Raw genomic sequence first — 16361 nt, 5'->3', positions numbered from 1 at the left:
CGTGGAGCCGGGACTGACCACACAGCACCAGCAGCTCAGGTGACGCGCACTCTCCACAGCCCGCACCTGGGGTGTGGAGGGCAGGCCCCCCGCCATGTGCTCAAAGCCCAGGTGTGAGTGAACACTGGCGTGATGATGTCCCCTGGACCCAGCCTCCCCCTGGAAATGCCACCTCCCCGGCCTGAAGCCTGACAGGAAGAGACAGAGCAAACCCACCCTGCAGACCCGACAGAGCCTGCAGGTTCCCTGCCAGGCACCACCTGCCCACACCCTGAGGGCCCGCGGAGACCCTTCGAGTCGAGTGACCTGCACGTTAGCGAGGTGCCACACTCTCCACCTGGCCTTCTGGAAACTCCAGGGCCTCAGCGGACTTCCAGGTACTCGGTGTCGTCCTTTACTGCCGAGCCAGGCTCAGGGCTGGTCTAACCTGCAGGGCCCACGGCCTCAGGCCTCTCGAACGGCCCTCCCGGGCTCACTGAGCAGCGGCCCCTGCTGGCTGGGTGCCTTCCTGGTTTTGCTTTGTGATCCAAGTCCTTGGTTCGCCGATCTTTTCTGTACGACCTGTGACTCCACGGGGGCACGGCCTCGCGCAGTCCACCTCCCTGCTGGCCCCTCTGCTAGCCCAGCTGTCTGAACAGCGAGGTGAGGCCAAGTCGAGGGACAGGTGGAAGCCTCCTGTCCTGCTCAGGACGCGCTGCAGACGGACCCCACAGCAGCCGGCCCCCGGGCTCCGGAGACAGACTGAGTCGCAGCTCATGGTGGAGGGGTTTGTCCTCGGTCCCCCCAGCCTCCACACAGAAAATGCCTTTTCCCTGGAGAAGCCGGGGTCTGGCTGGCCCTTTCAGGGGGGAGCAGGGGGTGCAGGCCAAGACACCCCGAGAGCTGAGGGTCTGGAGAGCGACCAGGGCTTTGCATCCTGGACGCGTGGGGCCTTGCTGTCGCCGGCCTGGACTTCCTCTGGAGGGGAAGAGCGTCTGCCTCTCAGCAAAGGCGGCTGACGGAGGCCAGCAGGGAGGCCAGCAGTGGTGGCGCGTCCCCCTGGGGCCTGCCCAGCTGCTCAGCAGCACCTCCAGGGGGCAGATGAAGAGCACCCACCCCGTCAGTGACGACCCACAGAACAGCGAGGGCTGGGTGGAGGTGACATCCAGGTCCTGCCTCCTGCCCTGTCCCACTCTGCCGGAGCAGAGTCCCTGCGGTCCAGGTCCAGGGAGGGGGCCTGGCTCCAAGCACAGCTCAGAAACATGGGTGCAGGACTCCCATCTCTGCCTCCCTGCCACCAGATGCCCTGGGAACCCACACACTGGAGTCACAGCAACTCAGGCTACCCAACTGCCCCATGAGAAGCCACTGGTGACGGTGACACAGCACTCCCAGCCCAGGAGACCAGCTGGGCTGGCTGCAGAGGAAGACGCTCCCCTGCACTGTCGTCTGCCTGGCGCTGTGCACTCAAGGGTCCATTCACCCTGACGTGGGTCCTCCCAGAGGTGAGCTACCACCCTGGCCAGCACCCTGCCCAAACTCTTCCCCTCAAGCCTGGAAACCTCTGGCACCTGCTCTGAGGCACACGAGCAGCTGCCCTGGGAGCCCAGTGCCCTCCTGCCTGCTGGGTCCTCAGCCTCCTGCCCTCCTGCAGGGTCAGCACCCCGCCTGTGGCCTTCTGTGGTCTCTGATGGCCATTCAGGCCCACTCCACTTCAGAAGCAACGTCCCCCCGTCGGTGAAGCATCAAGGAGCTTCCCAATGATGGGACACAGATGTGGCCTCCCAGGGGCAGGAGAGAAGCTGGGCTGGTGACTGGGGGACATGGAGACCAGGGCTGGGGGACCAGATGGGTCCTGGTGCCTGCATAGCTTGACGCCACAGAGGTCTCCCAACTTGCACGGGACCCCTGAAGACGTGTCCAGGTCCCACCCCAGAACCCCAGCGTTCTATGGAAGGAAGGCCTTAGCAGATATCAAGTTAAGGATCTCAAGATCACCCTGGGTCATCCAGCAACCGTGTCCTTACAGGAGACGCAGAACAGGGACAGGAGAGAAGCCATGGGACCTCAGGCACCCAGGCTCGAGGAACGTGGCCACAAGCCCAGGAGGCTGGAAGAACAGGAGGGCCTCCCCTGGAGCCTCGCGGCCTGCCTCATGGAGCACAGCAGGCCACATGGAGCACGGCCTGCCACATGGAGCACAGCCTGCCTCATGGAGCACAGCAGGCCACGTGGGGCACAGCAGGCCACGTGGGGCACAGCCTGCCACATGGAGCACAGCAGGCCACATGGAGCACGGCCTGCCACATGGAGCACAGCAGGCCACATGGAGCACGGCAGGCCTCATGGAGCACAGCAGGCCTCATGGAGCACAGCAGGCCTCATGGAGCACAGCAGGCCACGTGGGGCACAGCCTGCCACATGGAGCACAGCAGGCCACATGGAGCACGGCCTGCCACATGGAGCACAGCAGGCCACGTGGGGCACAGCAGGCCACATGGAGCACAGCCTGCCTCATGGAGCACAGCAGGCCACATGGAGCACGGCCTGCCACATGGAGCACAGCAGGCCACATGGAGCACGGCCTGCCACATGGAGCACAGCAGGCCACATGGAGCACAGCAGGCCACGTGGGGCACGGCCTGCCTCATGGAGCACAGCAGGCCACATGGAGCACAGCCTGCCACATGGAGCACAGCAGGCCACGTGGGGCACAGCAGGCCTCATGGAGCACAGCCTGCCTCATGGAGCACAGCAGGCCACATGGAGCACAGCAGGCCACATGGAGCACGGCCTGCCTCATGGAGCACAGCAGGCCACGTGGGGCACAGCAGGCCACATGGAGCACGGCCTGCCTCATGGAGCACAGCAGGCCACATGGAGCACAGCAGGCCACACGCAATGGGACTCCCAGCCCCCAGAAGGTGACAGAAAGGAATTTGTTGTGTCAAGCCACCTGGCTTTGGAGGTTGGCTCAGTAGCCCGAGGACACTGGAGCTCAGGGTGCCACAGGGCTCAGACGCCTATTGCTTACTTGAGACAGTAACTTCTACCTACTGAAGGATGCAGGTAGGTGTGCATCTCTGCAGGGACTGCGATGGAGGGCACTCGGGCCTTCATCACATGAAACCTCACAGCCCTGGAGGAATCCACAGCAAGGGAAAGAGGTGAAGGGAGGACCTGCGGTGGGGGATGCAGGGCAGGAGTGGGCACTCCCCAGGGCCCAGGGAGGAGGCTCCTGCACTCCTGGGGCCTCACACACTCTGCTGGGGGGACTCACTCATACACGAGGGGACTCACTTGATAGGAGGAGGGACTCACTCCTAGGGGGACTCACTTGATAGGAGGAGGGACTCCACTCACTCAATAGGAGGAAGGGCCACCCCCAGGTCGGGGCTGACTCATACAGGAGGCCTCACTCCTGGGTCGGGCTCTCTCCTGGGCAGGGTCAAGGGCTCGTGCCCGCCCCCAGCAGGAGTGCACTTACTTCCCCAGATTGGGATGTCTCTGCTCTCCGCCTTCATCACGATGGAGGACATGGTCATGGTGACAGGGATGGCATCAAAGTAGGACGAATGCGGTGCCAGCGTCAGGATGGTGGCCTCGGTGGGCAGCGCCCGCTGCCCCTTCACGACCACGTGGTGGAAGCCGCCAGCGAACCACATGGTGCGCATGATGGCCTTGAGCAGCAGGTCCACGGCCCTGCAAGAGAGGCGTCGGATCACACGAGGCTCGGGGACCACAGGAAAGGCACCGCGCCTGGGCTGAGGCCACCGGGCCAGCAGCAGCTTCCTGAGGGGGTGTGTGCCGGTCCCCAGCCCGAGGGACTTCCTCCCACCCCCTCACTCATTCACGACAACCAAAGGCTCCGTCCCGTCCACCACGTGCGTTGGGATGAAAGACCTTATGCCCCAGGCTCAGCGACCCATCTGATGGCCTCTGTCATGCCCAGGGGGAGAATCCACGGGGACACCTAGCACACGAGAACATGGCCACCAGGGCTGGGAGCGGTGTGGCAACGTCCTTTCTGGTCCTGCCGCTGTGCGCGGCGGAGCCGTTACCCGTTCACCACCAGCCACCCTGCTGAGCTCAACAGTGAGGCACCCAGAGAGCCGCGGCCTGTGCACCCTGGGTCCAGGGCTCCCTCAGAAGGAACTGGGCTCCGCTGGCCCAGCCCTCAGTGCCGGCCAGAGGGGGTGAGATGGCTGCACAGAAAATGAGAGCCTGAAACCTTCCTGGTGACTTCCCCGAGGGGCCAGAACCCTCCGGGAGCATTCCTAGGTGAGCCCCAGCACACCTGAGTGGTGGCCAATGGCTGAAGGGCACAAGCCCCTAGGGCAGCCACCTGGAAGACCTCTGCCAACCTGCGGGTAAACAACACTGGGGCTACACACGGAGACTCGGGGGACCCAACTTGGATGCTCTACTCCTAGGGCTGGGTATCTTCACACAGGTCCCTTCTCAACTTCAGCGGAGTGTCTCCAAGGGCCTTTCTGTAGGTGCTAATTTCCCAATAACCACACACACAATCCCTGGGGCACCCACTGGTGCTCAGGAGGAGAATGCGGCCGCAGGAGGCTGCAAGGGACCAGGGGACCAGGAGCCAGTCCTGGGGGAGGAGGGGCAGGGAGCTGGGCGAGCAGTATCCAATGTGGGTCCTGCCGTGAGGGACACTGGCCAGGCCTCAGGTCCAGGGGTAGGCAACACTGCGCCCAGTGCCGGGGGTGGGGTGGGGAAGAGAGTCAAGGTTGGCAGCTCTTCCTCGGGGACCTGGCCAAAGACGCGCCTGGGAAGCCGACTGCTGGTGTGGGTGGTGGTCTCAGCAGAGCTCTGCTCCGGCTGGGGAGCTGGCCAGCACCCCACCCCACGGTGGGCAGCCATCGAGTGTCCCAGGCCGTCCACAAAGGCTCACACTCCTCACAGGGACATCCGAGAATCCGGAGCTACCGTGTGCAGAAGCCCTGGAGGCAGACCCCAGGAGAGAGACCCCCAGGCCTCAGAAGAGTGCAGGGACACCCTGCCACTGGGGTCAGAGGTGTCCCAGAGGCGGGGACAGGGAGCTCTGGGCCGGGGAGTCTGCTCAGGGAGGAGACAGTTCCCTAGCAGGGCTGGGAACGGGGAAGAAAATCTCCCCGAAAGTGCAGGGAGAAGGAAGAGGCTGGATGGAGCTGCGTGAGGAGAATGGCACCTCGGAGCCGCAGTCCCCAGTCACCCAGGACAGACGTGCCCTCCCAGAGAGGAAACACACCTTCCGGCCACAGGTGTGTGTGGCGAGGACAGAGAACTACGGCCCACAGCCGGAGTCTGTTCTGGGTCAGCAAGGGCACGGGTGAGCTTGGTCCAAGTCCCTCCTGCAGGTCCCCAGGGGACCTTCCACAAAACACAGGGGCAGAGACCAGGTGCGGCCTGGGGGGAGAGCAGGATGATGGCCGTCCCAAGGCCAGGGCCTGCCAGGTGGAGTGACCAGGGCTGGACTCCCCGACTCCCGAGGCCTCAGTCCTCCCCCTGCAGCAGGCAGATGGAAGGAGACAAGGCAGGCGCCCAGCTGGGAGAGGGGCCCGCAGCGCAGCCCAGCCGCAGGGCCGGGGACAGTGTGACCTGAGGGACCTCGGGGTGAGAGGGGGCACGCCCAGCTGGGAAAGGGTCCTCCACTTCTCCACCCCTATACAGGATGGGAGCAGAGCAGAGCACGAGGCCTCTGGACATGCAGCCCGCTGCCCCGCCACTGGACCAGCCAGTGCACCCCAGAGCAGACACCCCTGGAAGGGACACTCAGACTCCCGGGGCACCAGGCCTGGGCAAGAGCGGGGTGCCAGGACCTTCAGGGTGATGCGCAGTCCCTGCAAGGTCCTGGGGGAGATGCGCGTTTGGGTGAAGGGAGGGAACGGGAGAGGCTCCGTGGGTGCGGGGAGGCCCCTCACTCTGGGCAACAGGCCCAGGGCCGCGGCTGCAGGCTGGGAACAGAGGAGCACTGTGCTCAGGCTCGCCCGGTTCTGGGTCCCTGGAGCGGCTGGAGGTACTGCAGGCCCAGGTGTCTCACAGGCGAGGAGTCAGGGCGTACCCGGGGGTGGGTGCAGGAGTACGGGGAGGGTACTGTGACCCTGGCCACCCAGTGCTGGAGCCTCCACTGACGGAAATGGGAGGCGGAGGCCAGAACAGTTTGGGGGCCGGGAAGCTCCTTTCTGGACACAGGGAGAGCGAGGTCATCTACAGTAATCAACAGGCCTAGGGCCCAGGGCTGGACAGAAGCCGAGGCTGGGAGTCATCAGTCATCCGCGGTCACCAAAAGCAGAATGGCTGAGATCACCAGGAGAGCAACAAGGACATCAGAACCAGGGAAGGGTCCCCTCAGGGCACTCGGCACAGGCTGCTCTGAACTGTCACACCGCCAGGGGTCAGCAGCGGGAGGACACAGCCGTCGGCACCACCGGCCTGCTCAGGGCCCTCCTGGGGCTGTCGGGAGTCGGTCCCCGATGGCGAGTCTCACCAAAAGGAGCCCAGCTTTTACACCACTGTGGGGTTTAAAGCGACTTGAAACAGGAGCTTTTGCCACGCTGTCATTCTTTTGCTGAAAAACTGACCCCTTTACTTTGGGAGGGTCTGAGTGACACAAAGCTCATTCAGCCACGTCCTCTGCCACAGCATCGGCCTGCTCAGGACTGCGTGGCAGGGAACACTGCAAGTACTCCCCGCCCTCCTAGTGGCACTTCAGCAGCGATGCCCATCTGCCCCTGCGGCTCAGTCCCGGCTCTCCCCGATCCCACCAGTGCCCCGTGAAGGCGCTTTGGCCAGTGCTGCCTCTCTGTCCCCTCCTCGTTCCCAGGAGCACCCCGCTGAGCCCAGCACACCCAGTGCTTCCACAGGTGCTGGGCACAGAGGCCCAGGGCTGCAGGGCAGGAGGTCCCGGTGGCACAGTGTGGCACGTGCAGGTGCAGGACACACAAGCATGCCCCCCCCCCCCCGACATACACACACACTTGACACTAGCACACGACCGGAATCCACACTCACACAGAATGAGCCTCAGCCTCCAGGTGCCAAAGCTCTCAGGAAACCGTCACCACAGGAGTCTCATGCGCCTGCCGGGGAGCACTCTGCACACACGTGTCTTGTGCGGATGAGAGCACCCTGGATCAAGGCTGGCGGAGAGCAGAGAGCTGCGCAGGGTAAGAAGCGCCAGCAGCGCACACAGGACCAGAAGACAGCCTGGTGTCACGCAGTGGTGCCTGGTCCCACAGAGCAGAGGGCCGGAGGGCGCGGCCAGCGTGGGTGGAGATGGCCTCCGGCCTCCTGCCAGGAGCCCAGACCTTTCACCACCAGGCGGGGCTCTGCGGGCAGCGGGGCTTCTCCCCCAAGCAAGCAGATGCCAAGCTCACTTCACGGTCAGAGCTTAGAGGGCATCAAGATAGAGGTGGCCCCGGAGGGGATTCAGAAACCCAGGAAGGCAGGGAGGGATGCCAAGCCGGTGCGATCAGCACCAGCTGCAGGGCACCACACCCACCTGCCCACAGTGGCCCAGGGAGGACCCCCGGCACCTGGCCATCAAGTATGACTGTGCCGGCCAGTGGCAGCGTGGCAGACCTGGGCACCACAGTGGCCATCTTTCCCATATCGTGCTGTGCATTTGACCATGACCAGGGGCACCTGAGCTCTGAGGAGGACGCTGGTTCCCTGTGCCTCCCCTTGGGGCCAACGCTCCTGGTCAAAGTGCAGGCCCTGGAGAGCAATGAGGGTGGGTGCCCAACCTGAGAGGCAAGGGCCACAGTGCATATGAGTCGCGTGGCTGCTTCCAGACCTGATGCCCAGGGCAGATGGTGGCCCTCCTGCCAACACCTGCATGCACCACCATGTCCCGCCTTCCAGGACCCTGACTCTGCCATGCCGGTCCCAGCAGAGGGGTTGGTGTGGGGCTGGGATGAGGAAGAGCAGCCGGGGGCCTCAGGTCAGGTCCAGTTAAGGGCAGTGGCAGGGATTCAGGTGAGACCAGGGACATGTTCTCCACAGTCCACGCCGGGCCTCTGTGGGAGGGACCACAATCTGTGCACGAGGCTGTTTACACACTGTTTCAGTGTGTAAAGGATAGGGCCAGCTTGGGTCAGCACAGCACGGCGAGGACTCCACCACAGAGCTGGTGCCTGATGCGCAATTCGGAACCCGGGCGAGACTGGGGTCCTGTGCCCCCGCGGGGCTGTGCTGGCTTAGCCCGCAGTCAGCCAGAGCCGTGGGCGTCTTCGCTAGACTCATAGGATGTGGTGACCCGTACTTCTGCCCACTCTGGTGAGCCCAGGTCACAGGCCGTGGCTGGCCCTGTCTGCCCCCACGCCTGTGTACTCAGACCTGGCAACGGCCAGTCCACTGCACGACAGCAAGTCCAGGCAGGAGGCCCCCCTGAGCAGGAGCCTGGTCACTGTGTCACAGGGGTGGTGTGTTCAGGGCCGAGGGTCCAGGGAGAGCTCTCCACTGGCAGAGCCACGGCAGTTGTGCAGCAGAGGAGGCCCCACCACAGTGGCAGAGGGTCTCTGTGCTCAGGGATGTGGGACAGTGGCCGTGTGGCCGCAGAACCCTGAAGCAGCAGCCTCAGAGCAGGACCAGGCAGGGGTGCAGGGAGCAGCTAGTCTCAGAGGAAGTAGAGGGAGGCTGGCGTGACCTGGAGGGCAGCCTTGGGGACAGAGGCTGGGGGGGAGAGGGACGCTTCCCCACGAGGCGGGTGAGCTGCTGTGACCATCGGCACAGATGTGTGCGGAGCCTCCCCACGCGGAGCTCCGCTCAGAGCCACTTACTTCCTCCACAAGGCCAAGGGCTGCTCAGGCTCCTTGTCAGCAGGTCCCAGGGAGGCCACCAGCGCGAAGGGCCAGGCCAGCAGCATCATGAAGGCAGCAAACAGGAGCCGGAGGGGGAACAGTGTCAGCGTCATGAAGGCCACCTGGGAGGGGAGAGACATGTCACTCCGGAAACACCGCCACGTGGGGACACCGGGCCTGCCCGAAGCCCCACTGCCCCTCCTGAGCACAGCCCTGAGGGCCCAGGTGGGGACGGGGCCCTCCCTGCACATGGCACCCCAGCAGGAGGCCCCACTAGTGACAGAGCTGCTCCCCAGGGCCTGGGGGGCACAGCCTCTTGCTCCCTGGAATCCCTGGGGACCCAGCAAGCCAGCCTTGTGGGCCAACGGGAACAGCAAGGGTGCTGGTGGGGGATCAGCGAGGCCATGCAGGAGGAAGGGCTGGCCAAAGGCTCGCGAGGCGGGAGCCAGCCTGGGGCCCGGGCAGTGGAGGTCACGAGGGTGCAGCTGAGGGCCCAGGTGGAGGGCTGGGCCCCGTGGTGGACTCTGTGTTCTCACGATGCTTGGGCACCTGGGGCGCACTGCACGCCCAGCGCCCCTCTATCCAGTTGGCATCTAGGCTCCTGCGTGCACGTGGCCGGGGCTGCCTGTTGGGCAGTGCTGCAGCACCAGCCTCCTTCCCCTGGACGGTGGCAGCCCACCTCCCCAGAGGCAGGCATCATCCACCACCCCAGGACGTGGCTCACCGTCCTCTGCACCCTGTGGACACTGGTGGCAGGCTGGTGATGGCCCTAACCAGAAGGAACTTTCCAGCCCTGGATCCCGAGTGGGGCTGGATCTGGCAGCCCTGCCCACTGCGTCCAGGGAATATGCTTGAGGGCACTGACTCTGCTACTGCAAGCCCTGGGTCACAGTGCCCTGAGCGGACAGCCTGGGGCTGCCTGTCCGCTGTTCCCAGGCGGAGCAGGCCTGTGACCTCCTGTCACCACCTCCTCTCCTGGTAAGGTCGCCCCATGAATGGCCCCTTCCCTGTCCCCCTGGGGTCTCCACCCCTCCGTGGTTCCAGGACGGTGTTGGTCTGGACTTTGCTTTCCTCGGGTGGACTCTGGTGTTATGGCTGTGAGGAGACCCTTCCCCAGGCCTCAGCAGGTCTCCTGGTCCCACCGAAGTTCCCCTCTTCTGAGGGTCTGCTCTAACCTGCAGCCAACTGTGGCCCAAAAACAGATTCCAGAAGTAACAATGGTGACCTCGTGCTGTCCTGCTGTCCCCTCAGGGTGGGAGCCAGCCTCAAAAGTGCCACTGGCCTGAAGTCTGAGCACCGCTGGTGATCAGACGATGAGATGGACTACCGTGGAACCTCAGAGCTGGGGCTCAGTCCTCGGTACACAGTGAACCCTGTACAGTGACCCTCCTCCCCCAGCACACCACGTGGCAGCTCACAGGGGCGAGGACAGTGGGAGGCGTCCTGAGGGTCTGCATTCACACTAGCTGATCCGCTGATCTCACCCCAGGAACGCAGAGCGGAGTCACAGCCCCTGCAGGGCTCGGTCAGACCTGCGACCAGGGTGAACCAGAGACCACGGCACCCACAGCCAGGCGGCGGGAGGGACCCAGGGTGAACCAGAGCCCACGGCACCCACAGCCACAGTGACACACCCATTGACATACCCACAGTGACACACACCTACTGACATACTCATCGACACACCTACACAGTGACACACCCACACAGTGACATGTACACACTCACTGACGTCAGTCATGGACACACTGACCTGCACTCCCAGTGTGACACACGTACACACACAGTTATACAATACACACCCACTGACACACACAGACACCTTCAAACACACCACTGAGACACACTGATACACACTGGCACACACGACCCTGCCGTCCTCTGACAGACGCTAGGACACGGGCCCTGCATGTGAAGCTGGTCCAGGCACGGGCGACGAAGCCCAAGCCCTCCTGAGCCCGTCCCTCAGGGCAGCCCCCGTGGACCTGGGCCTGGCCGGACAGATAAGCAGGCGTGGGGGGCAGGTGGGGCCAGGTGGGACACGCGGCCAGCAGAGCCCTGGGTGGAGTGAGTGCCCTGCCATGTAGAGCCCAGCAAGCCCCACTCCTGCCCCGGGGAGGGCACTGCCACAGGAGCACTGTGAGCCAGGAGGCTGCCCTCTGGGCTGCGGGCCACCAGGCCGAGGTTCAGCACAGGCAAACAAGACAGGGTGGCAGAGTGGGGCCTGCACACGCCCAGACCACCACGCGCTGGTGGCGGCTGAGACCACAGGCTCAGGCCTTCTGTACCTGTCCTCAGCCATGGCCAGGACCTCACGAGGACACCTTCTCCATCTGCCCTCAGCCCAGGACCTCATGAAGAGGCCTTCTCCTCCTGTCCTCAGCCCAGGACCTCACGAGGACACCTTCTCCATCTGTCCTCAGCCCAGGACCTCACGAGGACACCTTCTCCTCCTGCCCTCAGCCCAGGACCTCACGAGGACACCTTCTCCATCTGTCCTCAGCCCAGGACCTCACGAGGACACCTTCTCCTCCTGTCCTCAGCCCAGGACCTCAAGAGGACGCCTTCTGCATCTGTCCTCAGCCCAGGACCTCAAGAGGACGCCTTCTGCATCTGTCCTCAGCCCAGGACCTCACGAGGACACCTTCTCCTCCTGTCCTCAGCCCAGGACCTCAAGAGGACGCCTTCTCCACCTGTTGTCAGCCCACGACCTCACGAGGACATCTTCTCCTCCTGTCCTCAGCCCAGGACCTCACGAGGACATCTTCTCCTCCTGTCCTCAGCCCAGGACCTCACGAGGACACCTTCTCCTCCTGTCCTCAGCCCAGGACCTCAAGAGGACGCCTTCTCCACCTGTCCTCACCCAGGACCTCACAAGGACACCTTCTCCACCTGTCCTCAGCCCCAGCCCAGGCCTCACGAGGAGACTGTTTGGAGATGGGTCTTTGAAGAGCCGATTAGGTAAAATGAGGTCACTAGGAGGGCCCTAATCCACTCTGAGTCCTTATGAGATCAGGACACACAGGGACAGCCATGTGAGGATATGGAGGAGACTGCGTCCAGGGAGAGGCCCCGGGGGAGCCAGCCCATGCCTGGACCTGCCAGGACTGCAGACAATGGGTGTCTGTTGTCTGGCCCCGGGCTGTGGTCTCACCAGCGGGGCCAGGCTTATCAGCACAGTCCACAGGGGTCTGAAGTATCCCCAGGACAAGAGCCACGGGTGGGATGGCTCCCCTGCTGAGTGTAGGTGGACTGTCCAATGCACCAGAACACGGAGGGTCCCTGGACCTAGCAGACGCACCTGGCTCACCTCCCTCTGCTGAGGCCATCAACCCCCACGTGCAAGGCGAGCGTGTAAGCAGTACCAAGCAACCCACACAACACCAGAGGACAAGGCCTCTGCAGAACGTGGAGCTGCATGGGGCCTGCAGGGATGTGGTGGCCGGCCACCTCCCTGGACAGAGAGCCCCAAGGTGCCGAGGAACAGAGGCCCCTCCATTTGCATGCTGTGCTGCTGTGGCACAGCCAATGAAGGGACCTTCAGAGCAACTGCAAGGACGGCCAGGGAGCAGGGAAGAGCAAGACAGGGTTCACAGCCAGGGAGGTGACCTGTGTCTCCCCTCTCAGGTGCAGAGGTGCGGGCCAGTGCCAGGCTGAGACTGTGAGCCAGAGGCTGCACCACTGTCCGTGCTCCTCAGTCCAGAAACCAGGGCCGGGCAGCACGGGAGGTGGGAGGACGGCACAGGACACCACAAGGACAGAGGGCGGGTGAGGCCACAGAAGGGGCTCTGGAACAGGACAGCAGGCCAGAGCTGCCTGAACCACGCAGGCCATCCTGAAGGGGACGCGGAGGAAGGAGCAGAGGGGTGAGGCTGGGCTGCGACCCCCCGTGCCCACAGAGCGGGGGCAGAAGGTCCCACTGGGAGGGCGCGGCATGCCCAGGCAGAGAGAGAAACACTGCAGGGGTGGACTCATACGGGGCCCTGTGGCCAGAGAGGGCAGGGGTGGCCTCCAAGGGGGTAGGTGGCCAGAGCCCAGGCCAGGCCTCCAGGGGTGGCAGGCGGAGGGCCACCTGGGCTGCAGTAGCCTGCAGGGAGGCCTCAGGCCTGGCGAACCCCTCTGCACCCTTGCGTCCTGGACAGGGGCAGGACCTGAAGACAACGCCTCCCATTGGCGTCCTCGGTGGGCCTCCCGACAGCCCTCAGCAGCCTAACTGGCAGCTGATCACCAGTGAGGCCCACCCTCCAGCACGGCCGTCCTTCAGGTCCCCTCCCCAGGGACGGTCACTGCCACCTTTCTCCTCAGCTCCTGCTGGAGGCACCTCCAAGACACATCCACACCAAGCCCAAGGCAGGCCTCTGGCTCTTCCTTCCTGGGACCACTAGGGATGGCCGTGGCGGGCTGGGAGGGGCCCCAAACCTCCAGGACCCCCAGAGGGCAAGAAGTAACAGGGACGTACTAGGAGCGTCGGCGGGGAGGGGCCAGGGTGCTCCCGTCCACATAGGTCTGCAAGTGGAGGGAGTGGCACCGGGAGCCCGTCCTCCACTGCCCTGGAAGGCCACCTGCAAACCCTGAGGCCCCAAGAACAGGGCGGGGCTCCCCAAGTGCATTAGAGAGACAAGAGACCCAGGGCCGACAGAGGATGCAGGGATAACCAGCTGGGATCCACCTGTCCCCTTTCGCGGTTACCATGAGTAAACATGGAGTGACGCCTTCTGAGAAGCCAGGTTTAGACCAGACACAACACGGAGAGAGAGGTCCTCCGCAGGCGTGGCTCAGGCAGAGGGCTCTGGGAGTTACAGCAATTCCCGCAGGTGCCCCTCGGCTGGAGCAAGGAAGCTGGTCCCTAGGAGACACCTGCCCTCCGGGCAGCCTTGCCCTGACCACCCCAGAGCCCAGGATGGCCGACTCTGGACCTGGCGTCAGAGCCTGTGCTGTGCCCAGCACCAGACGCCCTGATGAGACGAAGTGCGTCTGGTCCCTTCAGACACTACTCTCAAGTGGGGGTCGAGAGCTGTTTTCAGAATTAATTCTAAGAGTCGACTCACCGGAAGCAAAAGAGGAACCAAGAGCGCTGGCCCTTTCCTGCTGTTGTGTTCAACGCCATCTTTATTTCTGAATGTGGAAGTATGAATTTCACATGATTTTCACACCGCAGGATATCCTCTTTCTGAAATCACTTAAGAACGTAACAGCTCGTGGCCACACAGAGGTGACTGGCCACACGTGGCTCCTGGGTAGGCCTGGGTGGACGAGCCTGTGTTTCCTCAGGCTCACTCTGGAGCAGGCAGAGTCCAGCAGGGAGGGCCACCTCTGGCAAAGGCCATCCTGCGGTGCTGTGTGGCAGAGGGCGTCACATGGTAGGAGAAAGGAGCGCCCGACACTGGCACTCTAAGGTCTGGTGGCTTCATCTTCTCAGCAGCCATCTTAAACGGGCTCTGGCCCCAGCCGCTCCACAAAGACAAACCCCAGAGCACAGACTGCGGGTGCAGCCACACCAGGACAGCGGCGGGCAGCGGGGCACAGGCAGAACGTTTTGTATTTTGGGGAGTTGGTGCTTCTTGTTGCGTGAGCTGCTCTTTACATAAACGCCTGGCGGACTTCACATCGGGTTCACCTGTTCCACTAACAGGTGAGCGTCCAGCACTCCTTGGCCTCAGATCTCAACGGCATTGCGGCTGCGCCTCCTCAGGGACTTTGCTGAGTCCAAGCTGGCTGCTCTCGAAGTCACTTCTTAGTGCTCCCACTCAGATCTAAAATTAAATACAGCTCCCTAACACCGAGCTATTTCTTCTCTCAAACCTTAGCCAGTCCCACTCCCCAGTCCGTGCCATCTACCAGAGAGCCCTTGACAATAGTCTGAGCAGCGACCCGGAGGCTTCTCTCCTGCAGACTGAGGCTTAGTGACATGCTCTGAATGTGCAACCTACCTACAGTTTGCGTAGGGAACTGCATCAGAGCGACTTTCCTGGAGGGCAGCCTTTGCCACTTCAACACCCTAGAGGTGATGTGGCTGCTACGCAGGGCTCTGTGGGGCCAAAACCACTCTGGTCTAAGGCAAGCCCAAACCAGGAACCCTGCAACCACCGAACCGACCGGAATGCTCCACGCCAGACACAGGCTTCTCCCCACCCCGCTTCCAACCAGTTTCTGGGGCGCAATGGGGAAAAGTGTGACATCCGCTGTCAGGGGGAGAAATCAAGAATGTCCACGCTCTTCTGCCCTTTTTCAGTACTTTATTCACTCAAATCACTCAATACAATTTCACTCTATAAGTTCTTGATCAAAAAAATGAGAATCCTTAATTCCGGGCACTGCAATAGACACAATCAATCCAAAGCAAACAATCGAAGTTCATCCTAAGCACTGCAGACACTTGATCATGACAGGCTCACGACAGGCATTCCCTCTGCGTGCCAAGCTCAAGTGCCAGGGTGAAATCTTGACTCTTAGTCTTCAGTCCAGCAGATGCCCTCTCACTCGGACGGCAGCGATCAGGTCAGGCACCGATGGAGGCTGCTCCTGGGGTGGAGCTGACCACCGGTTGAGGAGAGGGTCAAAAGGAGAAGTCTCTGTTCTCCAGGGTCAAGATGTGGCTGTAGAGTTTGAGAGTGGTGAGGACGATGCAGAGATGAGGCAGGTGATGAGCAGAGGCGGGTGTCAGTCCGGGTCCTCCTCAGCTCTCCAGGGCATCAGTGTGGGCTGGCTGAATGTTCATTTGCTCCCTCATTTTTGCTGAATTTTGGGGCTTCTGCGTGCCCCTTCATCCCCTATCAGCCATCACAGGGTTTCTCAGTGCCGCCTTTCATTCTAGGGTCGGGACATCTGGTCGGGTGGTTTCTGCCCTCATCTCACACCTCTGACTCTTATCAGGGTGAAGGCAGATGACGGTGACTTGTGTGGAAAGTGACTTATTTACCAGGCTCTGCCTGATGGTGTTGGAGGGCTCCGTAGGCTGTGCCTGGCGGAACGGCTGGTTTATTTTAAAATGGAGTTACTGAGGTTCAGGCCCTCCTTACATGGGGTGCCAGAGACCGTCTGCAACAGCTGGACCCGCAGCTCAGGTCTGTGTCCAATGCCTCAGTGCTGAGACACGACAGCCTCACTGGGGCAGCACCCTCGGGGGATGCAGCACAGCCTGGGCACCGCAGTGGATCCTGGGGACGCTGGCAAGTGACCACAGAGGTAGGAGAGGGCCCTGGGCCAGGTGAGCCACAGAGGGGCATGCAGCATGTGTGGGTGGAGGGCTGCTCTCCTCTACACCGGCTCCCCACACTGCTGCTGGCATCCTCTGGACATGCGAAGATGTCTCTCTCCCAGGTGTCCCCCACCAGCTTCTGAAGGGCTGACCTGAGACTACCCAGCCCAGGGTGGCTCTGAAGCCCCAGAATAGATGTGAGCAGGGACCTGTGACAGTCACCATGGCTACACACATGGGCCAGCACACACCTTTCCCTGGGTGCCCACAGGCAGTGCTGTGACCACCATGCAGCTGGACACCTGCTGGGCAGCAGCTCACAGTGCTGCTTACCAGGTCCAGCAGCACTGGGAGACCACATGGCCACACACCCCTGGGAGATG

At 62.8% G+C, this 16361-nt stretch overlaps 1 protein-coding gene across 2 annotated transcripts in view; it reads right to left on the bottom strand.

Moving 5' to 3' along the window:
• Lpcat1 (lysophosphatidylcholine acyltransferase 1) overlaps positions 1–16361 on the bottom strand; it is a 46498-nt gene that overhangs the window by 21839 nt on the left and 8298 nt on the right. For both annotated transcript variants that reach the window (XM_034636568.2, XM_027943936.2), the window contains exons 2-3: positions 8760–8902; positions 3467–3681 (exon numbers count right to left, since the gene is read on the bottom strand). In XM_034636568.2, coding sequence (XP_034492459.2) covers positions 3467–3681; positions 8760–8902 — 358 coding nt within the window. The remainder of the gene's footprint in view (positions 1–3466; positions 3682–8759; positions 8903–16361) is intronic.

This window comes from Marmota flaviventris, chromosome 5 (assembly GCF_047511675.1).
Source record: "Marmota flaviventris isolate mMarFla1 chromosome 5, mMarFla1.hap1, whole genome shotgun sequence".
In the NCBI taxonomy this organism is placed as follows: Eukaryota; Metazoa; Chordata; class Mammalia; order Rodentia; family Sciuridae; genus Marmota; species Marmota flaviventris.
Note: the sequence above shows the minus strand (reverse complement) of the source record. Positions and strands in the feature narration are given on the sequence as shown.